This window comes from Triturus cristatus, chromosome 12 (genome assembly GCF_964204655.1).
Source record: "Triturus cristatus chromosome 12, aTriCri1.1, whole genome shotgun sequence".
NCBI classification, from domain to species: domain Eukaryota; kingdom Metazoa; phylum Chordata; class Amphibia; order Caudata; family Salamandridae; genus Triturus; species Triturus cristatus.
This window is the reverse complement of record NC_140595.1, coordinates 682415446-682440828: the sequence shown is the minus strand read 5'-3', so window position 1 is coordinate 682440828 and position 25383 is coordinate 682415446. Positions and strand designations below refer to the sequence as shown.

Genomic DNA, 25383 nt, shown 5'->3' with positions numbered 1-25383 from the left:
CGTAAAAAACCAATGAAATTCCCCCGTTATAGTTAGTTGAGATAACTATAACTCGCGTGACCGCCACTCTATCACAAGGATGATGTCATCAGTGATGCCACTGACCATGTCATGAGTGATGTAATATGTGACGTCATGAGCAGAGGATTGCGGGCGCGCGAGTTATAGTTATCTCAACTAACTATAACGGGGGAATTTCATTGGTTTTTTTACGAGTGAAATATCCACCTAACTATAACATGTGTGAAACCTATGGTTTTTTAAGTGAATATATATATATATATCTACTGGCGGTCGCCAGTAGATAGTTATAGTTAGGATCGTGTTTCCATAGGAAATCCGCAACATTCTATTTGGAATAACTTTGTCGCCGATTGACGAATCCTCGCGAAATTTTCAAAATAGGTGGGGCGCTCCGCTCCTTCCCTGAAAGTCTCGAGGGGATTCGTCAAGCGGGGGCTGAGAAAAGGGGGGGTCCCGAAACGCGTTTTCCCCATGCATTTTTCCATAGGACCTTTAGTCCAATCTACAGCCCGAACGGCTGAACAGAATTACTTGAAATTTGGCAGAGAGGTAGTCCTCAGGTCAAGGATGTGCCTTTTGCAGGTCTGGTGTAAATCTGTTCAGTATTTCCTGAGAAAATAGCATTTAAAAGCATATATATATCTATAAGCGCGGACCGTGCGCGTACGGTAAAACTTACCGTACGCGCACGCTGCCGTGCGCGAGCGCGATTCTGATTGATTGTTAGATCTTAGTAAACATTCGAATCGGTCGAAACCAGGAAGTGTCGGCCGCCATTTTGTCTCTCGCAGTCTGAGGGGGTGAAAAACAAAGGTGAAGAACGTGAAAAGGGGGCAGGGTGGACAGTTCCTGCCCCCCTAGTCTTAGTCAGGGGGTCCCAGAAGGACCCCCAAGGGCCAAAATTTCCTTAAATTTTTTTGCGAAAAATCGCGGAGTACGCGTAGCGTGCGCGTACGGTGGAAACGGAAAAATTCCGTTAACTGCGTAACGTGGGCGCACCGTGCGCGTACGTTATGCGCACAGTGAAAAACCTTAAAAAAATAAATAAATAAATACATAACTTAGCATTTAAAAAACCGTACAAATTCACTGAAAAAACCATAGGTTTCACACACGTTATAGTTAGGAATTAGCATTTAAAAAACCTTGCAAATTCACTTAAAAAACCATAGGTTTCACACATGTTATAGTTAGCTGGACATTTCACTCGTGAAAAACCATTGAAATTCCCCCATTATAGTTAGTGCAGGCAACTATAACTCACGCGACCGCAATCCTCTGCTGATGACGTCAGATATTACATCACTGATGACATATGTGTCTTTCTGAAAAAAAAATATTTGTAATATATGTATAGCTAAAAATTTATGGAAGAAGAGATGGGTAAATAAGTGTCTAAATACAGTGATGTAATATCTGACGTCATCAGCAGAGGATTGCGGTCGCGTGAGTTATAGTTGCCTGCACTAACTATAACGGGGGAACATCAATGGTTTTTCACGAGTGAAATTTCCAGCTAACTATAACATGTGTGAAACCTATGGTTTTTTAAGTGAATATATATATATATATATATATATATATATATATATATATATATATATGTATATGTGTGTGTGTATATGTATGTATGTATAAAAGTATGTGTGTCAAGCCCTCTTCTCCCAGGTTCAAGAGAGAAACCTGCACTCCGGTATTGTGATTCAAATAAGAGTTTATTCACCTATTCCAGTCACCATTGACAGCATGAGGAAAGGAAAAACACCCTGCACCTTTCGGCGTGCCAGATGCCTTTATCACAGGTGTGAGGCAGAAGGGTCGTTGGATAATGTGTGTGTGTATATATGTATATATATATATATATATATATATATATATATATATATATATATATATATATATATTCACTTCACATGTTATAGTTGGGTGGATATTTCACTCGTAAAACACCAATGAAATTTCCCCGTTATAGTTAGTGAGGCAAGACCGAAACGCGTTGATTTTCATTGGATTTGTTGCAATTACCAATGGGCTAAATTGAAATAAAAGGACATTATTCAATTTTTGCGTAGTGCGACCCTATTTTCTCCCTTCTGAGAGAGTTGGATATATATATATATATATATATATATATATATATATATATATATATATATATATATATATATATATATTAATTACCTACTGGCGGTCGCCAGTAGGTAGTTATAGTTAGGACCCTGTTTCCATAGGAAATCCGCAACATTCTATTTTGAATAACTTTGGCGCCGGTCGACGAATCCTCGCGAAATTTTCAAAATAGGTGGGGCGTTGAGCTCCGCTCCTACCCTGAAAGTCTCGGGGGGATTCGTCAAGCGGGGGCTGAGATAAAAGGGGGGTCCCAAAACGCGTTTTTCCCATGCATTTTTCCATAGGACCTTTAGACAGAGCTACAGCCCGAACGGCTGAACAGAATTTAATGAAATTTGGCAGAGAGGTAGTCCTCAGGTCAAGGAAGTGCCTTTTGTAGGTTTGGTGTAAATCTGTTCAGTAGATTCTGAGAAAATAGACTTTAAATCAATATATATATCTGAGCCAGCTTACGGTGCGCTTACCGTACGCGTACGGTGACGTGCGCGAGCGCGATTCTGATTGGCCGTTAGATCTTAGTAAACATTCGAATCGGTCGAAACCAGGAAGCGGCGGCCGCCATTTTCTCTCTCGCACTCTGACAGGGGGTTGAAAAACAAAGTGCAAAAACATGTAAAGGGGCTGTTTAGACAGCTCCCAAGCACCTAGCCATGTCGAGGGAGTCCCCAACGATCCCCCAAGTGAAAAAAGGCAATTTTAATTTTTTCGAAAATTTCGCCGATTACGCTTACCGTACGCGTACGGTAATAAATATAAAAAAAACCCGCCAAACAAAACATATATTTTACCTGTCACAACGATGCTCATCATATGTCCTCCATGTGCGCACGGTGCGCGAAGCGCATTGTGCGTTCATGGCCCATCTAGCGTAACGTGGGCACGCGGTGCGCTTTGCGCACCGCGTGCTCACTGTGCGCGCACGGTGCGCGAAGCGCACCGTGCGCGCACGGAACGAACTGCGTTAAGTGGGCGCGCACGCCACAAATGGCGTAAAGTAACTTAGCATTTAAAAAACCGTACAAATTCACTGAAAAAACCATAGGTTTCACACACGTTATAGTTAGGAATTAGCATTTAAAAAACCTTGCAAATTCACTGAAAAAACCATAGGTTTCACACATGTTATAGTTAGCTGGACATTTTACTGATAAAAAACCAATGAAATTCCCCCGTTATAGTTACTGTAGGCAACTATAACTCACGCGACCGTAATCCTCTGCTGATGACATATGTGTCTTTATGAAAAAATAATATTTGTAATATATGTATAGCTAAAATTTAATGGAAGAAGACTTGGGCAAATAAGTGTCTAAATACAGTATTAGCATCAGCAGAGGATTACGGTCGCGTGAGTTATAGTTGCCTACAGTAACTATAACGGGGGAATTTCATTGGTTTTTTATCAGTAAAATGTCCAGCTAACTATAACATGTGTGAAACCTATGGTTTTTTCAGTGAATATATATATATATATATATATATATATATATATATATATATATATATATATATATACATACACACACACTGTGGGTCAGGCTCTAAAATCCATTGGTCTGGGTCTGTTCAGCTGTCAATCACATTTTGCTTCTGCCTACCGCTACATGGAAAAATTAGACTGCCACTTCTGCTATTTGCACTGTGAGTGACTGCTTTGCCAGATCACATGGCCGGCTTTAGCGCTGGTGGCCCCCGGTGCGACAGTAATTTTTGACGCCCACACACTCCATGACCGCCTCCTAGAATTCTTTCACTATCACTGGCCAAAAGTTCCCCTCATTTCCCCATTGTACGTTATTGCTAAACACAGTGCTCCCCTCTGAGATCAGCGCCCCCTCCACAGGTCAGCGTCCAGTGCAGCCGCCCCAGTCTCACTGCACTAAAGCCGGCCCTGCATGTGCACACCCACATAAAAAGAAGTCTTCTTCAGTACCAGGGCTGGAGGGCCAGTCCTTTACTTTGGCAATGTTTTTTTTATTCATTCCATTCCTTTTTTTTTTTTAATCTTATTCAGTCATCATTGTGTGTTTAAAGTATGTCTTTAGGTTACAGTAAATCAAACGTCAATAGTGGTACCTTTTACAGGAATAAGAATCAAATTTTCCTGTGATGTTCTTACAAATTAAGAGTTTTTGATACCTGGTCTATTTACAATCACCACCTAGGAAGGATCCATACTATTCCTTCAAAATTATATGTGATTGTTAATTTTAGTTTTATATTTAAAATTTGTATTAGCATATGGCCATGTTTGGTGGTGGCATGTTTTATTTACTTTACGTTTTGTGGTATATGCTTGAAATAAAGACAAATAAGCATTGTATCATAGGCTTGCTAAGAACAGACCAATTGGCTTTGTCAATACTTGTTTGATAGGCAAATTTAAAAAGCAAGCTGAAGAAAACAGGCCTTTGTAAACATGAGGGTTGGAAGCATAGAATTGACACCCCGGTTTCAGTCTCACTCTCTCGACTGTGTCACTGCTTGAATTAGGAATAAATGGTTGATCATTGATGTTTCCATCTGACATGTCCCTGCCTTCTATCCCAAGATTCTCTGTTTGATGCTTGAATACAACATAACAGAAAACAATGACACACAGCTGCAGATCATCTCAACGCTCGAGAGCACAGAGGTTGGGAAGCGCATGTATGAGCAGCTGTGTGACCGGCAGCGTGAGCTGAAGGAACTGGTGAGTACCCTAGTCAAAGTTTAGAACTACTGAAAAGAATATATGGTCATGCCTGTTGTATATACCATTAACCGTTCTGCACATTGAGTGCAGTGGCCAACCCCAAAACCAGTCTACAAAAGAGAGCCTACCTTACGTTTGAAACCCTATGTCTTACAGGGACTTTAGACACCTAGGTACATTCAATGAGAGCTAATGCCCTGGGAGCCACGCATGATCACGCCATCACTCCACTTCCTTGCTCAAGTTTTAAAAATCAAGCCTATTACTTTCTTCAACCATTCTATTCACACGTTAACTCTGCCAATGGTTGATGCTTTACTCCTCTCTGTATTTTCTGGCGCTTCTGAATGTTCAATTCATTATATCTTAATAGTGAACTTACAATTCCAAAGATATCTTTGTTGGTACACTCTTAGGTAAAGCTATTATTTTTCTGTCCTTATTTTCGATTGCTCTTTCAATACAGCGCAGTGCTCTGTTTTGTGTTTTTTTTGGCATTAAATATACCAGATATCATAGTCGGTTTGCTGATCATTATTAAACCCAAACCCTTCTCCATTAGTAGAATTTAGGTGTTTTATTCCTATGTGGTATATATTTAAATAGTTCTACACTTATGATATAGTTTTAGACTGTGACACCTCAACAGTCTGATTTTAGATTTTTGCACCCTGATTATTATAAAAGAATCTCGTTATGACTGTGGCATCCTTGAGAGCATGTTATTCAATTGTTACATCCTCAGAGTATGACATTAGATTATTAAACCCCTGGGGTCTGATATTATATAACTGACTTCTCAAGTGCATTTTTACATTGTTCTAAACCCAGAATATGACTTTAGATTGTACCAATCTGTGGCCATAATTTTTAATTTAGATCTTTACTGTGTGATTGTAGATTGTTAGACCTTAATAGAATGATTGTAGATCCTTTCATTCCAGTGTATAAATTAAAATAATTAAAGCCTTGCTATGATGGGCAACACCTAAGAATGCATTTGTGTTTAATATACCATCGTAGGATGATTTAAAAAAATAAATAACTTTATGTACCGTTTCTCAAGTAAAACATAGAGTATGTTAATACACATTACTAATTACATAACATTGTTTGAAAAATAGACATCAATAAAGTACATCCCCACTATCCGACACGTTTGACAACCACTGCAAATTATGATAAATGACAGCATCACTCCTCCAATCCACCAACCCGTCCAACTGAATGTATCTTTCAGGCTACACCAGGACCCGCAAAGTAGCTTCTAGATACAGACATTGCACTGATTGCCGGATCAATCGAATTTAGTACCCACATCATGTTCAGCCCACTTAAGGACCGTGATGCAGCTACATAGTTTTTAAGAGGACCCCAGATGTCCTTTGGTCGGGATGACCTAGGTAAGGTGCTGCAGTACAGTTCTCTATTAGTATTACACTATGTAAGGCTATTTAACCAGCTCTGTAAAGTTGGGGCAGACTTTTCCCCCCACTTTAGGGCAATCTCCCTCTTCGCCAACAGTAACCCCAAAGCAATAAATTTGCGGATCCCCTACGGAAAATTAACCACATAACCAATCCATGCGCCCTCCGGAGCGGGTATAATGTCCATCTCCACCATGTTTCTCAATGTTCGAAATATTTCTACCCAGTATGTTTTGACTTAACCGCAAGACCATGTGAGGTGCGCAAAGTCCGCGTGTGGGGCCCCGCATTTCAAACAAAAGTGGGGTCTGTTCAGGTCAATCTTGTGAATTTTCTCTGGAGTTACATAAAGTCTACGTAAAATTTTTAAATCTTATCAGTTTGTGCCGGCTGTTTAAGGAGATTTACTCTGTCTGCATACAGCACGCAGTCCATTGGTCATCTAGGATCGGGTGCCCCAGATCAACCTCCCATTTTTCCCGAATTTTGGAATTGGCAGTTGGGATGTTGTCTGCGCATGCCCAGTATAGTTTGGAAGTGAGATGTTCTCCCCCCTTTGCACTCAAGAACTATAGAGAGTGGAGTGAATGGTTCCGGCTCAAGTGTGAATCTCGGAAGCAGTGGCCTCATTGCTGAACGTACCCGATTAAGAATGAACTGATCCATGAACGTTGCCTCATTGAATTTTTCTTCCTCAGCTATAGAGAAAACCTGCCCACCAGTAAACAAGTCCCCGACTTTACCTATGTCGTATTTAGAGAGCGTTTTTTGCACCAGATTTTCGTCGGTGATTGGGATCCAATTTGTATGAATTATCAGGAGTCCAGGAGAGTACAGTATGATTCATGATTCTAATCAGTTTTTTCCAGGCCCAGCTGGTGGTTGAATCAGTTTGTATGTCATTAGGGTCTTGAGGGAGACCCTGAGGCAGCACCGTGTTTAGAGAGTCAGGGAGGACTAAGTCGGCCTCCGGACACAAGTACGGGATTCTGGCATCCGGATGGAACCAAGAGTGTGCGTAGCTGCACTGCGCTACTAAATAATATAACTGAAGGTTGGGTGCCCCAAATCCGCCTCTACCATAAGGAAGTGTCATAACCTCCCAATGGGCCCTAGGTTTCTTGCTACCCCAGGTAAGCCTAATGAGGAGAGTGCGTAATGTCAAGAAGAATCGTAGTATGATTTTTGATGTGAGGATCCCCTCCTGGGTGAGTTGTGCCCTATACAAATACACATAACATAACCTGTTTCTCCCCTGGAATATGATTTTCGGATTGTTACTCTTGATATACGATTATAGATTCATGCTCTGAGTATGATTTTGGTTTGTTAAATCTGCGTGATATAATTTTTGATGGCTACATGCTTACAGTATGACTTTAAATTCCAAGGATATGACTAGGGATAGTTATACTTTGGATTATCAGTTAGTAGTTTTATTCCCTTTGGGTTTTGCTTTTAGCTTGTTAAACTCCAGGGCAATTATTTAGTATTTTAGCACTGCTGCTGTGTGACATTGGAGTAATAGACCCCAAGGGCATTATCTTAGAAATTTTAGATTGTTAGGCCCCAGGTCTGGACTTTACACTATTATATCCTTAGTGTATGACATAGGGGCATAGCTCTTGATGTATGATTTTAAAATGTGAGTAGGATATTTTCAATGGGTGAACTCCCCTTGCAGTAGAATGCCTCATGTCGTTTGTCCCAGCCCAATGTTCTCCTCTCTTTGAGTCCCTCTGATAAATAGTTGTTTCGAATATGACACCATGTTCTTGTTTTATTGACACGTGTTCTCTCCTACAGCAAAGGAAAGGCGGCCCCACGCGGCTCACACTGCCCTCCAAGTCCACAGTAAGTTGATCCTGAATATGGCACAGTTTTGTTCTATTCTTTATCTCTTATTCAGTCATCATTGTGTGTTTAAAGTATATCTTTAGGTTACAGTAATTCACCCACCAGCTAGGAAGCACCCATACTATTCCATTAAAATTATATGGGATTGTTCATTTCTATTTTTACATTTAAGATTTAAGATTGGCATATGGCTGTGTTGCTGACCATGGTGGATTCTAGTAGGTCAGTACAGGTTCTAGCAGGACATTGCGGGTTTTAGAAAGTCACGGTGAGTTCTAAGAGTTTCTCATGGGTTCTAGAATGGCATAGCCAGTTCTTAGTTACAGCAGATCTTGGTAGGTCATGGGAGGTTTTATTGTTAAACACTGATGTAATCTCCACACTTCATTTCAGACACCCTTCCTAGAACAAGGTTGCTTGGATAAGAGAATGTGTAACTCTTCCTTTTTTGCAATTGTAGGTTTATTCTCTTACCTATGTGACTTAATAAATGTCAGGTCTTCTAATGTCAACTTGACTTAACCCTGCTAAAAGCTGCCTTATAGCTAAGTGTTGCGCTGTTCTTAGTGGCTTTACCTTGACTCCAGCAACACAAAAAGATGATGGACGGAATGCTGAATATTGTCAAACATTCACCCCCATCACAGATCTGGGTTAACTCCATCTATCCAAGTCCAAACTGGGGAGCAAAGAAATAATGGATTTAGACCCAGATCTCTGTACTGTGGGTGAATGTTTGACAATGTTCAGCATTCCATCCATCATCTTTGTGTTGCTTTACCTAGACCCCGTACACATATGACAGGGACAACCCACTATGCCCACTGGACAGGGGTCGAAATTTAACTATCTGAAACAAGCGTCACTCGGGACTCATTCAAATAGAGACACCCCGTCTGTTAGAGGACTCATCAGTTTAAGAACATAATTTAGATGCAAATAAATTTGTACAAAACAATTGTAAAGCTACAGCGCAGGACACAGAATTTCTTTTTTAACATATATGTATTGAATCCATACCTATACAGTGTTACATGATCAAGGTGGATGTAGTGCGGACGACGCAGTGCTCAATTGGTGATTACATTTACAACATATGATACAAATGACACTGTACAATCCCCAATGGTTGTATTCCTATATTACAAACCATACATAAAGGGAAGCATAAATCAATTCACAAAGTCAACGAATTTGGAGGGGTTGGGGGGGGGGGGTTTATAGACATTTCTACCTCAAAATAGTTAGAGGGTCTCAACAGGGCACAGTCATCCGACTACCATACCACCATCATGCTGGTGTAGATTACCTCACATGCATGTCTACAATTAATGGCTCCAGGCTCCCCGCTTTAGAATTATGAGGACTTTGATTATTCGCATATTCAGACAGATTTGCTTAGGATTTGAATAATGTCACTCTTGGCAGGCTCAGATTCACTTGCAGAGCTGTAATACATCTGTGTTTGGTGGTTTACATGTTATATATCCATACTTTAACTGAAGTGGAAACATAGTTTTTATTTCTGAAACCCCACTGTCCACTTGTGTTTATAAGAACAGTCCTCAATATGGTGGCTCGCCTGGAAGAGGACCTTTAACGTGTGAGTGCTCCTTGGCTGGGAATGAGTACACACCAGTGTTGCTCACCTCAGGGTCACTGTTGTCGTTTGGTGTAATTGTACTTGTACAAAGGTTGTCATTTAGTCCACGGTAGCATTTGCTAAACGTTCATTGATTGTGCCAAGGTAAGGTGTTGCCAACCACTCCTCTTGTTCTCATCATGTGTTATTTTTCTTTGCAGGACTCAGACCTTGCCCGGTTGCTTAGCTCGGGGTCGTTTGGAAATCTGGAGAACCTGAGCCTAGCCTTCACCAATGTAACCAGTGCCTGTGCTGAGCATCTCATCAAACTGCCCTCTCTGAAGCAGCTCAACCTCTGGTCTACACAGGTAATAACGTGCACAGGCACTCTGTGTCCCAGATGTTGAACAACAAGATACAGCTAAACAGTAAACACGTATACAGCCTTCCAAAGAGAAGTGAGCCCACACATGTTCCACCAGCACAGTGGGCCTGTGCCAGAAGATGTGTGGGCTGTGGAGCTATCCATGTCCACAGCACTGGCAAGAAGCTGCTGCTCATGGATTCTGTACTCACTGGTCTTCAGATCCATACCATAGCTTGCACAGGGTGGTCTTGTCCAGTGAACTTTCACCCACCCATCCGAAGAAACTTCATATTGAGATCTTGTCTCAATAACCTGTTCCCAAGGATCCTTACAACCATCACATCGTCCCCCTGTACCTGAAGCCTGCAACTACTCTTCTTCAGATCCGTCACATTGCGTTCCTGTACCTGGACCCTGCACCCACCCATCCTCAGAAGTTGCATATTGTGTTCTTGTTTCAAGAACCTGCACCCACCCATTTCCAGAACCTTCATATTGTGTTTAGTTTCTGTACCTGGAACCTGCATACCACCGAACCTTCATATTGTGTTCCTGTACCTGGAACCTGCACCCACTCGTCCTTGGAACCTTCATATTGTGTTCCTGTACATGGAACCGGCACTCACCAATCCTTGGAAACTTCATATTGTTTTCAGTTTCTGTACCTGACACCTGCACCCACCCATCCTCAGAACCTTGTGTGATGGTATATTTTCCAACTGGGAAAATCTTATGTTATCTCCATCCCTCCCATTAACTTGGTCAGATCATTGGGTGGTTACTTGGTCCATGATGGCTACAAAATTAGGACAACATAGACCAATGACACGATATACTACTAGTAGAGCCTGGCACAAAATTAAGCCAGATGCTCTGGCAGAGGCAATTGCCACTACCCCCTGCCAACTCGAGCTGGATGCAGCCGCAGACCGCAATATTGAAATCCTTTCCTGCTGGCTACATACTGTGTTGAACAATATAACTCCCATTTCTTGAACATCAAAAAAAGAAAGGAAGCTGTCCCAACCTTGATATAATGAGAATTTAAGACTATCTAGACAGGAATGTCGTAGACAGGAATAAAAATGGAGAAGAAACTATGAGGCAGAGGAGAAAATAGCATACAAAGTGAAACTTGCATAACATAAAGAAGACATGATAAAAGCTAAAACAGACTATTTTACGGAAAAAATAAGAAATGCCTGTGGCACCAATAAAACTCTTTTTTTCGGTGGTCAACATATTGGCTAAACCCAATAAGGCCTGCCATAAGGAATCCAGTCAGGACTTTTGTAATGTGCTGGCAAACTTTTTTTTAAAAAAGGTGTCTCACATATATGATAAGTACACAAGCATTGACTGTCAGAGTAACTTTAAAACCAATCCCAAGAAAGATCTAACTAGCTTATTTGAATTTAAAAAGCCCTCAGATGAACAATTATCAGACCTTATTCTATCCAATTAAGTCAGGCTCTCCATATGATCCCTGCCCGCCCAGTATAATGCATTTGATCCCTACACAATTGGCAGTGTATCTGGGCTCTATCACTAACATAGTATTCGCCAGCGGAATTTTCCCCACTGAATGGAAACTGAATTCTCCCTCTTTTAAAGAAAGACAATGTTGATAGTTCAGAAGCCGGTAACTATCGCCCTATCGCAAGATTACCCTTCGCCGCCAAATGTATTGAGAATTTAATGAATAAACAAATTACTCAACACATTGAATCTAATTTCATACTAGATGAAACAAAACACGGATTCAGGAAGCTTCACAGCACTGAATCGGCCTTAATTACTGCCACTGAAGACATTCGGTCAATTTTAGACGAAGGAGGTATGGCCTCTCTGGTGCTGCTTGATCTCTCGGCAGCCTTCGATACGTTCAGCCATGAGATCTTGGCTGTCCGTATGCAAGTAGCAGGAATAAAAGGCACGGCACTCGAACTTTTAAAATCCTTTCTAAGCAATCGGCAACTTAATGTAGCAATGGGATCAGCAAGCTCTAAAGAATTGTTTTTACCATGTGGAGTTCCACAGGGCTCTGCCCTGAGTCCCACACTTTTTAATCTATATGTTGCACCACTTGCCTCGATAATAAAAAAAAAAGCAGGATTCATCTTGGCTTCCTATGCTGATGACACACAGATTGTGGTGTCTTTAACAATTGAAGAAAAACACCCGGGTGAGGCCTTTAAGATCTGTATGAAGAATGCGAGTGATTGGATGGATGTCAACTGTTTAAAGTTGAATGCAACTAAGACAGAGGTGATTATCTTCGGTAATAAACCCTCTCTCTGGACACCTGACTGGTGGCCACCTGCACTTGGTGTGCTACAAGCACCCGCGGCTAAAACCAAGGACTTGGGTATTATTATCGATAAAGAACTTAAATTTAAGGCCCAAGTTAACAAAATCACAGCCATCTCTTTTTGTGCCATTAGACTAATTAACAAAAGAAAGCAATTTATACCAGAGGATCTTTCAAAAACAGTGACCCTGGCTCTGGTCCTCTCCCGTCTAGATTATTGCAATAGCCTTTACCTTACCATCAATTCAGGCCTGATCAACAGGCTCCAGATTGTACAAAATGCGGCGGCGCGCCTTATTTTGAATATTCCTAAAAATGTCTCCGTCAAAGAAGCCATAAAAAAACTACATTGGCTCCCAGTCAGGCAGAGATGTAAGTTTAAAGTCCCATGCCTGGCTTTTAAATCATTGCACAATCTGGGACCAACACAGTTTAGGAATAAATTTAAATGGTATGTTCCCAATAGAACCTTGCGGTCCGAAACAGCTAGGAACATGATAATTATCCCCTCTAAAAAGGCTACTTGGGGAGGCAGGAGCATTTTTAGATCAGCAGCTATGATGTGGAATACACTACCCATCACCTTAAAATCAGCTCCCTCCTTGATCCATTTTAGGAAAGGCCTGAAAACCTGGCTGTTTAAACAAACCGCCTAAATCGCTCAACATGATTACGGCCTTTTACGTGTGTTCTCAATGTTCTCAGATCATGCATAGCGCCAAGACGCCTTCGAGTATATGCTGCGCTTTATAAATTTTCATTCAATTCTTCCAGGGGCTCCTCATCAATAGTCATGAGCACTGAATATTCCCGCCCGCGTGCGGGGACCCCGTAAATGATATCAAATTTATATATGGAAATTATATATATATATATATATATATATATATATATATATATATATATATATATATATATATATATATATATATATATATATATATATATATATATATATATATATATATATATATATATATATATATATATATATATATATATATATATATATATATATATATATATATATATATATATATATATATATATATATATATATAATTTTTCTCATACCAATGCAGCCCCCAATAGGAGGCCAAACAATGTAATTACACACATAAAGACTGTAAAGGCGTCGGCGTCTGGATCGACGTCGAAGCTGCAGACGGCGCAGAAATGGGCGTCGAAGACTTTGATGATGCCGGCGCATCATCAATCGACAATGAGGCACATCGCTCCGTCGTCACCTAATCCTCGGTGATCGACGTCGAGGTACATCGCTCCGTCGTCACCTCGAGGCACAGGTCTCCGTCGAGATCAGTCCAACGATCTTCGGCGTCGAGACACAGGACATCTCCTTCGGCGTCGAAGCAGAAGTCTCCGCCGAAGTCGGGTCAAAGCACTTCGACGTCGGTCCGCCCTGCTCCATCATCGACGTCGAAACAGAAAACGCCGCTGAGATCGGTACAAGGATCTATGGCATTGAGGCCCACCGGTAGCCCAACGCCGGTCGACATCGAGGCAGCAGTCTTCTGAGAGGGGGCAGAGAACGTTGAAACGTGGCACTCCATCGGCGTCAGGGAGACATTCGATGTCGAGAGGACGTTCTACTGCAAGAACAAGTCCACCTCTAAGAGAAGTCATAAATCTCCTTTGAGATGACAGTTGGCGCACAGACGCTCCAGATCAACGTCAAGGCGCCCCTCCAGAGACGCCTCACCTCCAGTGAGCCTATCATCGTCACCTTCAGGCTCCCGCAGTTCTCAACGAGGGTCAACGTCAAGATCCCCAGAGGTGGTGATTTCGACTTCCAGCAGCCCAGTGTCAGGGGGACACCAAGATTCCCCAAACAGGTCTGCACATGAAGAGGTGAGCTCTCCCCCCTCCTGCGCATTCCCCTGAGGGGGGAGAGAGGCACAGATCGCCTTCCATCCATTTGTCACCGCGATGGCACAGGCCGTTGCATCACTGGGCCACTGACAAGGTCACGGCGGAGCAACATTACTCGAGCCCTCTGCACAGATCTCCATTGGCTCGTCTAATACAAGCAGTGGATAAAGAACGATCTCCTTCAAGAGCTAGAGCTCGCAGCCGCACCCCTGTGCACTCGCACAGAAGGAGGTCTAGATCAAGAAGCAGGAGGAGAGCGCACAGATCCCAGACTCTGTCCTCTTCTTCCACTCGTACGTCCCACAGAGACTGCTCGCCTTCTTTGACAGTCCGCCGTCAAGGGTCTCTCCGGTGGATGACAGCTACACTTTTCAGGACATTCTTGGCAGAGGGGCGGTAAAGCTGGGTTTCCCTATGCCTACTCGTCAAAGTAAGTCCTCTGTGATTTTTGAGATTCTACACTAAAGAGCAGCATCTGAGCCTCTGCTTCCCTTGGTACCAGGCCTCATAGAGCCAGTGATGGACATCTTTCTCACACCGGTGAGTGTTAAGACCGCTCCAGAGAGAATCTTAAAAAAGTACCGTTCACCAGAGGACGACCCGCTCTGCCTTAGAGCTGATCCTCCCCCGGATTCAGTCATAATTGCTGCGGCAAAGAAGACCAATGCGGTAGCATCCTCCTCAACTGTACCACCATATAAAGAGAGTAAAAAGCAAGAATCCTGGGGAAGGAAGGTTTGTGGCACTTCGGCCACCATGTTGAAGGTCTCCAACGCATCGGCGCTCCTGGGTCGCTACCACCGATCTCTGTGGGACTCACTACAGAGATTCACTGAAAAGTTGCCACAGGAAGATCGCAAAGATGTTGAGGAAATCTTAACGGAAGGCAGTCTGGTGTCTAACCAGGTCATCAGTGCTGCGGCGGATGGAGCTACCCTTTCGGCTCATGCTTATGCTCATGGGGTATGCGCAAGGAGAAAGTTTTGGCTCCGACTTACAGTGGTCAAGCCAGAAGCGCAGTCACGCATCCTCAATCTTCTTTTCTCCGGTTCCTCTCTGTTCGGGACTCACACGGATGAAGAGATGGCCCGGGTGAAAACAGAGCTGGACACGTTGAAGGCAGTGGGCCTTGAAAAGAAGAAGGAATTCCGCAAGAGATTCCGATCTTTCAATCGGCGATCATCCCAACAGAGGGTTCAAGCCCCTCATTGGCAGAAAAATCAGGATCAGCAAGACCAGCAAAGATCGCAGTATCGGGGCAGACGTTCCTCCAGAGGAGGAGTAAATCAGCGTCAAGGCAACAACTATGCCAATACGCAGACAAAGCAATGAGTACTCCCTTCCCCCATCGCTGTTCACCACTCCATTGGGGGGGGAAGTATCGCAAATCATCTTGAAGAGTGGTGAGCTATCACAAAGGATCAGTGGTTGTTAGCTACGCTGCAGAATGGGTACTCTACGTTTTCGACACCGCCCCCCCTCAATCCCTCCAGTTCTATCATCGCGTCACCAGTTAAAGCTCTTGCAGAGAGAAGTTGCTACTCTTCTCAGAAAGTCAGCCATCGAGAGGGTGCCAGTATCTCAAAGAGGGAAAGGGGTTTACTTAAGATACTTCCTGGTAAAGAAAAAGGGCCAAAAGGCAAAATACAGACCCATTCTGGACTTGCGGACACTCAACCAATCAATCAAAAAGGAGAAGTTTCGCATGTTGGCTCTCCATCAAATATATCCACATCTTAGGCAGGGGGGTTGGATGTGTTCGCTGGATATGCAAGATGCATAATTTCACGTCCCGATCAATCCGCATCACAGACAATACCTACAATTCCTGGTGGGATCCTCCCATTACCAGTTCAAAGTTCTGCCCTTCGGGTTGAAGTCAGCCCCCAGAGTCTTCACGAAGTGCATGGCAGTTGTGGTAGCTGCACTGCGTCGCAGGGGCATCTTCGTGTACCCGTACTTGGATGACTGGCTGTTCAAAGGTCCTTCTCCAGACAGCATGAGAAGTCATTTCTAGGACTGTCTCCAGCTGTCACTGGCTGGGCCTGCATGTGAATTTAGACAAGTCAACTTCACAGCCAATGCAGAAAATACATTTCTTCTGCTAGACTCAAAGGTAGGAAAAGTGTTTCCTTCGGAGGAGAGACAGTGTTACCTGATACAGAAATGCAAGCTGGTTCTACACAACAGAAAACTTCCTGTATGTCGGATTTCCTCCCTGCTAGGGTCGATGGCATCCTGCATATTCCTGGTTCCCAATGCCAGATTATGAATGCATCCTCTTCAGCAGGATCTGGAGGATAAGTGGGACCAACAGACAGCTCGCTGGGATGAAAAGATAAGTCTATCGAACACGGCACGAACGTCCATACCTTGGTGGATGAGAAAAGGAAATATGCAAGTTGGAATTCCTTTTCATCAATCTCCACCTGCTCAGACGCTGATCACGGACGCTTCACTGCAGGGTTAGGGGGCCCACATTGGTCCTCTCCAGGCTCGAGCACTATGGTCTCCAAAAGAGTGATCCTACCACATCAACATGCTAGAGCTGAGAGCAGTTCACCTAGCCCTCAAAGCTTTCCTTCCCTCGATTCAGACAAGCTCAGTATTAGTACAGACGGAAAATGCAACCAAAATGTACTACCTGAACAAACAGGGGAGAACTCGCTCACGCATACTTTCACTGGAGGCTCAAACACTCTGGCATTGGCTCCTGGCGCGGAATCTGTCAGTCACAGCAGTCCACCTGCAGGGAGAACAGAACGTGAGAGCGGATGCTCTGAGTCATCATTTCAAAGTCGGAGAAGACTGGGTTCTCAACGACGAGGTCTTCCAAGACATCTTCCAGTCATGGGGTCGTCCCACCATCGACCTCTCTGCGGACGACGAAAATACGAAATGCCGAGACTTCGCCTCAAGGTTCTACTGCCCAGGATCAAAAGGGAATGCCCTTTTGATAGACTGGTCAGGGGCATTTGTGTACGCCTTTCCACCTCTTCCGCTAATCCCGAAGGTGGTGACCAAGCTGTCTCATTCGTGCACAAGGATGATACTAATTGCCTCGGACTGGCCGAGACAGGGTGGTACCCAGACCTTCTGCACCTTTCAGAATGCCCTCACAGGAAGCTGCTGTGCAGACCGGACCTGCTGTCCAAGATGAACGGGAGGATTCATCAACCCAACCTTCCCTCACTGAACTTGGCAGCATGGCTCCTGAGGTCCTCCAGTATGGCCACCTAGGACTACCGCAGGACTGCATGTCCATTTTGAAGGAAGCAAGAAGACCGTCCGCAAGGCATTCATATGCATGCAAGTGGAAGAGGTTTTATATGTGGTGTATTCAGAACAATTATAATCCAACCAAGGGTCAGGAAGAGGTCATCCTTCCTTACCTACTTTATCTGGCGAAAGCAGGGTTGAAGTTTTCTTCCATTAAGGTGCTCTTACCAGCGATAACTGTATATAGACGCTCACCTTCTCAACCTTCTTTATTTCAGTTACAGGCTGTTAAGGATTTCTTACAGGGTTTAAAGAAGGTCTACCCTCATTCACCACCCTGGGAGTTAAACATGGTGCTATCAAAATTGATGGGTCCGCCTTTCGAACCCATAAACAAAGCAACCTTACAACATCTTTCTTGGAAGGCGGCTTTTTTGGTAGCGATCACGTCAGCTCGCAGAGTGAGCGAAATACAGGCTCTCTGCTCTAAAGAACCTTATACAGTTTTCCATCTTAATAGAGTCGTGTTGAGAACGCACCCCTCTTTTCTTCCTAAGGTGGTGTCAGATTTTCATGTAAATCAGATCATCTCTCTCCCCACCTTTTTTCCCAATCCCTCCACTCCAGCTTACAGTGCCTTACACTCTCTAGACCCGAAAAAGGGTTTTAAAATTCTATGTGGATAGGTCCAGATCTATGAGAAAATCTGATCAACTATTTGTTAACTATGGGTCGATCAGAACTGGTTTTGCAGCTTCAAAGCGGTCCATCTCCAGATGGATATATTCATGTATCAAACTTGGTTATCAATTAGCGCTAAAGCCCCTTGGGTTTACGCCCAAAGCGCACTTTACCAGAGGAAAAGCGGCTACTACTGCCTTTCTTCATAACCTGCCCAAGTCTGAAATTTGTAAGGCGGCAACTTGGAGGTCCGTCCATACACTTACAAGGCACTACTGTTTGGATTCAGACACCCAAGTAGGCCAGGCCTCCTTGAGGAATCTGTTCAACAGCTGATTTCGGCTGTTATTATATGTTGGGTCATTTTTACTCTCATTTGCCTGCAGGTGGTTGATGGGCTTGCTATTCCATTCAGTGCTTATTACTATTGAAGAGGATCCCCTGGAAGAGAAGGATAAGTTACTTACCTGTAATCCTAGTTTTCTTCCAGGGGTATCCTCATCAAAGTCATAAGCAACCCACCCGCCTCCCCAGGCAAATGAGATTCTTTTCTGGAGTGTTAAAGGACCTGACCTTCAGGGTTATGCAAAGAACTGACCTAACTCACCCCTGAGGCATGATGGGAAGCTAGGGGTCATGGCTGCCTTAAAGGCACGGTGCCAGTTTTTGTTGAAAATGCTTTCATTTTCTATGCTATTTGTTTACAATGCAGCCTGTAGGCTAACAATGTCTACTTTATTTGCAGTTTGCTATTTATGAGTACTTTGCTCATTAAAAAACAGAGTTCAAGTGCTACTTGCCCTCTTGTGTATTTATATATATATATATATTGGCAAATACAGTCTTTATGTGTGTAATTACATTATTTAGCCTCCTATTGGGGGCTGCATTGGTATGAGAAAAATGATATATGTAAATATATATGTAGAGCTGTATATATATGATTTCCATATATAATTTTATATTATTTCCGGGGTCCCCGCACGTGGGCGGGAATATTCAGTGCTTATGACTTTGATGAGGATACCCCTAGAAGAGAACTAGGATTACAGGTAAGTAACTTATCCTTTCGTTCCTGTACCTGGAACCTGCACCTACACATCCTCAGACCCTTCATATTGTGTTCCGTTACTGTACCTAAAACCTGCACCCACCCATTCCCATAACCTTCATATTGTGTTCCTGTACATGGAACCTGTACCCACCAATCCTCAGAATCTTCATATTGTATTCTTGTTTCAAGAACCTGCACTCGCCCATCTCCAGAACATTCATATAGTGTTCTTGTCTCAAGAACCTGTGCCCAAACATCCTTAAAACCTGCACATCTTGCCCCTGTACCTAGATCCTGCACCCACCCATCCTCAGAACCTTCATGTTGTGTTCCAGTACCTGAAACCTGCACCCGACAATCCTCAGAACGTACACATTGTGTTCTGGGACATGTAGCCTTTACCAACCCATGGTCAGCTCGTGCATTGCTGTACCTGTTCTTGCTCAGCACACAAGCACAGGTACACGCAGGGGCCCGGCTTTAGTGCAAGAGGCACATGACTGCATGAAAGCGCTACTTTGTGCCTCATTACCCTTAGTGTTTCTTGACCAGATGTGAAAGATGTTTTTCTGAACACTCTGTGGTGTTAATGATTAAACAGACCGATACTTACACCCTGTGAACAAATACAAGCCCTCCCCAGGCCTCAAGTCCATAAAATATATAACACTTTGGCACCGGGGCCGGTTGTCTGCTTTTAAACCTGCATCTCTACCAGTGCTTCAGAGCATTGTAAAATGTGTTAAGTAACAGAGAACTTGGTAAATATAAAAAAAATACCAAAGTCCAGGCCAAAATCCCTAAAACACCTCGATTAGCTAGTTGATGTTAGAATAAATTTAGGATGAAGTGAAACAAGGGAATTGCCGTAAGGTTACTATTAATAGTGACAATTCCAAGGTTTTTACTTTCTCCGCGCCCTCGCCCCCCAGGGTCTCAGATTCTTTATACACATTGAGCACCGCCCAACACCCCAGGTGTCTGTTATTATCCTATTTCTGATTGGAAGGACAGAGTGTTGTATCCTTTTCCAACTCCTAACAGCTCACCCTACAGCACTGACCTTGTATGTACTAAATATCCACTTATTAACCTGTGTTTCTCTATTTCTTGACTTTAGTTTGGAGATGCCGGCTTGCGGGTTTTGTCCGAACACCTCACGGCACTCCAGGTCCTCAATCTGTGCGAGACACCGGTCACTGACGTGGGGCTGGTGGCCCTGAGCTGTGAGTAGATCCTTTTTATATGTCTTACTTTGAAATGCGTAGCACTGTGGGTCATTTTTTCGTCAAGGCCCTGTCATCTGCGCCTCTCTCTTACAGTCTAACTGAAGAGAAATATCTTTGTGTTCACTGTCATGATATATCCTTCTGATTTTGTTGCTTTTTTGACAGCCCAATAAGTGATAATTCTCCAGTATTGGGGTATCTTTCAAATATTCACATGCTTGAATCATTCCCCGTTGTCGAAGTGGGAGTTCCACGGTACATAAAAAGCAGTGAGTAATTACTCTAACATTAAAGTTAATGGAGAAAAGCCATTCACTTTAAAATCTTGTCCTAGTCATCAGGTATGGTCCAAACTTCAGCCAATCAGGCGACAGCACCCTCTAGAACCCTCTCCAAGGAGGCTCCAGGCTCTTAGATTTTCTACCGCACGTTGTGTGAAGGGAGTTTCCCTGAGCTCTGCTCGGTACGTTCTCTTGGCCTTCTGGATTTCCTCAGAACTTCAATTCAACATGTCTTCTTCTAGAAGATCTCTCTTCAGGCATTGTGATTCTTGTTGGAAACCAATACCTCATTCTGATGATCCCCACAAGAAGTGCATCTACTGCCTTCACCCTGAACACCAGATGAGAGACTGTAAAATCTGCAGGACTTTCTCTCAAAAAACCCTGAGCGATAGAGAAGGGCATCGACTTTTGTGGCTACAACAGCTTAAATAGAAGTACAATCCTCTATCTGATGAGGAGAGTGATTCCTCTTTAAAACCTATAGCATCTAAGAAAAGGGTTAGTGAGGCAGAGCTTGTATCTCCGAAGGTGTTAAGGTGTTGAAAAATCATCACCACACCTCAAAACATGAAGATCGGCCTTCATCTTCTAAAGAAGATCTTGCCTCTCTTAAGGGTCAGTCTGGGCCCTCTAGGCCCTCAAACTCTTATTCAAATATGAAGCAGGCTTCAAGGTCTTTCCTGAGACAACTTTTTTTTTAATTTTTTTTTTTTTTTTAAATCTGTTTATTATTTTAAAGCAAGGTACATCTCGCCGTCGTCTGTGAGCGGCGTACAGACAAACATAAAACATTGTAACAACATTACAGTTCCGGGCTAATCACAGAACCCAAAGTGCACTGCTAAAATACAGCAAACGTCCTGCGGCCACCACCTTGTTAATTTACCTGGGCACAGAAGGAGATCAAACAAAATTCAATCAGCCTCATTCAGTGCCGCCTCAGCAAGAAAGCGTCTGAGCGGCTCCCGGATATCCTTGGGTCTGGAGGTGGCGGGCAGCTCCTCTGCATACAGTTCTAAGTTTTCCCGACAGTATACCATGTCCGACAACCATCCACACACCTTTGGTTTAGCTGCACTGTCCCATGTAAACAGGGTGCGCCGCTTGGCCAACAGAAGGGCAACCCTCACAAACCTGCCCACCAAACCCCTTAACTGAGGCACGGAGGTCAGCAGACACACCGCGGGTTCGCACGGAAGCTCAGCGCCAGTCATTTTGTGAATGTGATGTAGCACCTCTCTCCAGTACTCAGACACTGGCCCACAGCCCCACGCAAGATGCAGAAAGTCCGCAGCCCCCTGCCTGCACCGTCTGCAACGATCCGACTCCCTCAACCCCATTCTGTGCAGTCTGGACGGGGTATGGTATATTTGATGTAAGTACTTGAAGTGGATTATACGCAAGTTACCATTAGGGGTGAGGCGGCCCGTTAGCTGACAAATTCGCCCCCAGTCCTCAGTTGATATCTGGGGGACCAGCACAGCATTCCATTTTGCTAAACTACCATCGGGGCCATGAACCGTCTCCTCCTGTACTGCTCTGTATAATTTTGTGATTAGTTTCTTCCTGGACGGGGTCACCAGCAGCAGCTGCAGGGCTTTGAGTGTGGGGGGTTCAGCGGGGAAACAGGGGTAGTGATCTCTCATGGCCCGCCTGAGACGGTGGCAAGTGTACACAAACAGGGGTGTGGGGTTCTGTATGTATGCCAAGTCCCTCTGCTCTAGATAACGGCCCTGTGTGTAAAGGTCCTGCATATGTGTTATACCCGCTTCTTTAAGTGATGTGAGAGGGCCAGCCTCCTGCGCAACTGATAAGGCCGCGTGGTGCACCAATGGCAACGCCGGCGCATATAACGGTAGTCTCTGCGTTCTACGTCCAATCGCCTGCCAGGCCCCAATAGTCATGTCCAATGTGTTAATCTCAGTGCGCGGCGTGTGCCGGACAGTATGCGTTAGTATACCTCTAAGTGGGGTGGGATGGGCGTCCCCGTCTTCCACCGCCACATGTGGGACAAAGCTATGCGGTCTATACCAAAAATACGCATATTGCGCCTGTGCACACAGGTAGTATACATAGAAGTCCGGCGCCGCAAAGCCCCCCTTGTCATACGATAAAGTCAACGTTTTCCAGCTAATCCTAGGGTGTCTTCCACCCCAAATTAACCGCAGTAGTTGGGCACGCAGCGTTATGAAAAATTGTTGGGTCAGCCTAATCGGAATATTACAATATAAATATAGGAAACGCGGGAGAACAACCATTTTTATCACAGCGATACGATCCGCCAGAGACAAGGGGAGGCGCAGCCATCCGTCCACCTGTTGCACTAGTGCGTCATATGCCCTACCATAATTTTCCCGGATCACCACCGCAGGATCACGGTGGATCCACACCCCGAGATATTTCACTGGTTCCGTCGTCCAAATCAAGGGGTACTCCATGTGGGGCCGTGACGTGATCATCGTAAGCGGTATGACAACCGATTTGTCCCAATTGATCGCAAGTCCGGAGTACAAACCGAATTTAATGTATTCCCGGAGTACCGGAGATAGGTGTGTCTGGGGATCTCTAATGAACAACACCATATCGTCGGCATACATCGATATGCCCACCGGCCGGAGATTGAAATTTAGGGCGGCCGCCCTGTGACATTGCCGAATCTTGCAAGCCAGTGGCTCAAGGGCCAAGGCGAACAGGAGAGGGGACAGAGGGCACCCTTGTCTAGTACCTCGACCAATCCTAAATGGCCCCGACGTGTGGTTACCTACTCGCACCACCGCCGATATATCAGTGTATAAGAGCTGGATCCACCGTAACGTGACCTCTGGGAAACCAATCCTACGTAATACGCAAAACATATATTGCCATTCCACGGAGTCGAAGGCTTTGGCCGCGTCCAGCATAACAGCGGCTGCCGATAATTCAGGATTGAGGATATGAAACATGGAGAAAATAGTCCGCAAGTTATGGGAGGTGGACCTTTCCGGTATAAACCCGGACTGATCTGGGAGCACCAGGCAGTTCATCAGGGGCTGCATTTTTGTGGCTAGAATCTTAGCTAGTATTTTTGCGTCTAGATTGATCAGCGACAGAGGACGGTAGGAGTCGCAACTGGATGATGGTTTATCCTTTTTGAGGAGAGTGATAATCATGGCTTGTCGCAAAGACGGGGCAGGATGCCGGCCTCATGTGCCTCAGCATACATTTCCAAAATGTGCGGGGCGAGTAGATCAATGTACGCCTTGTAGAATTCGGCCGATAGGCCATCAGGCCCTGGGGCCTTATTGTTGGGAAGAGACATGATGTTCCTGAGACAACTTTACCTCACAGAAAAAGATGCTCCGCCGACGAAGCTGTCGACGACACCTTCGTCGACAAGGACTTCCGTTGCCACGACGTCCACGTTTTCTTCTCAGACTAAGATGATTATGTCATCAGCATCTTCTCCATTGACGTTAGTCTCTGTGAGGGTGAGGCCATTATTAACAATAAATTCGTCTTCCTCATGGACGAAAAAGAAAGGACTCCTGTCAGGAAAACCTTCGTCGACGGAAACTCCGCCGCCACTGCTGCTGTCGGCGACTGTCAAGAACAAGTCTCCCTCGTTGGCGCTGTCCTCGTCGACAGTAGCCTCGTCAACGGTAGACTAGTCATCGGTTGCCTCATCGACTGAGCCGAAGACTTCGGATTCAGATCTTCATCGACGAACCTCGTCGACATCAAGACCGTCGACGGAAGATATGTCGATGAAAACTTTAACTACGACTTTATCATCGGTGGCTTGCTTAACACCGTTGACGAATTTGACTGCTTCTAAAGATAATACAGGACTACTATCTAAGAAAAGACCTCAGGAAATAATTTTGCCTATCCACACTTCTCCAAGCTAGGTGTCTCGCTGTCCTCCACAGGACATTTTTGATTATGGAGCAGATGAAGAGGAATCCGAGGATGATGGTATGTTTGGGGTGACTTGCAGTCCATCTGAACTTCTTATCAAATGCCAGGAGTATGAAGATGAGGACTATTTTTTTTTTTTACCCTGAGTTACCAACCAGGAGAGGCAAAGAGAAGAAACAATCCAAATGCCTGTTTTTCTGGTATCAAACTTACAACATATTGTAGAGGATTACTACTCCAGGTTTCCTCCTTCAGAGCCAGCATCTTCAGTTTCTCCGATGCCTATTACGCAGCCTTGTTTGCCAATTTGATCCTCTCCTCCGGTTTCTCCAGTGCCTACAACAACACATCAGCAGGACCAGGAGGTTCATACCACTGATGACGAGAGAGAAGAGGGAGAGATTGATGAAATATCCCTTCCCAATGAATGAGATGACTATCATATCCAAACACCATCGCCTTCTCTCTACATCCAATAGATTCACCGCCTGAGAATATAGGACGTTTCCATACAACTTACGGAGAGAGCGGCTAGGAAGTTTGTTTCCAAAACTGGCAGACTGTCTGTACCTTCAAATCATACAGGAAACAAAAACAAGTTCGCTCTATTCCCATAGTAGATTTCATATGGCAAGAAGGCTTAAAAGTAATGAGAACACCAGCCTGAATCCCGGCGGTCTTACCTAAATTGGAGAAAAAATATAAGGCTCCCGATAATTCGCCTGCCTGTCTTATT

The 25383-nt window shown here is 44.2% G+C and overlaps 1 protein-coding gene across 5 annotated transcripts in view; it reads left to right on the top strand.

The window, feature by feature from the left end:
* Window positions 1–25383, top strand: part of CMIP (c-Maf inducing protein) — a 453793-nt gene that overhangs the window by 411156 nt on the left and 17254 nt on the right. For all 5 annotated transcript variants that reach the window (XM_085638216.1, XM_085638214.1, XM_085638213.1 and 2 more), the window contains 4 exons: window positions 4706–4846; window positions 8083–8130; window positions 9937–10083; window positions 20358–20463. In XM_085638216.1, coding sequence (XP_085494342.1) covers window positions 4706–4846; window positions 8083–8130; window positions 9937–10083; window positions 20358–20463 — 442 coding nt within the window. The remainder of the gene's footprint in view (window positions 1–4705; window positions 4847–8082; window positions 8131–9936; window positions 10084–20357; window positions 20464–25383) is intronic.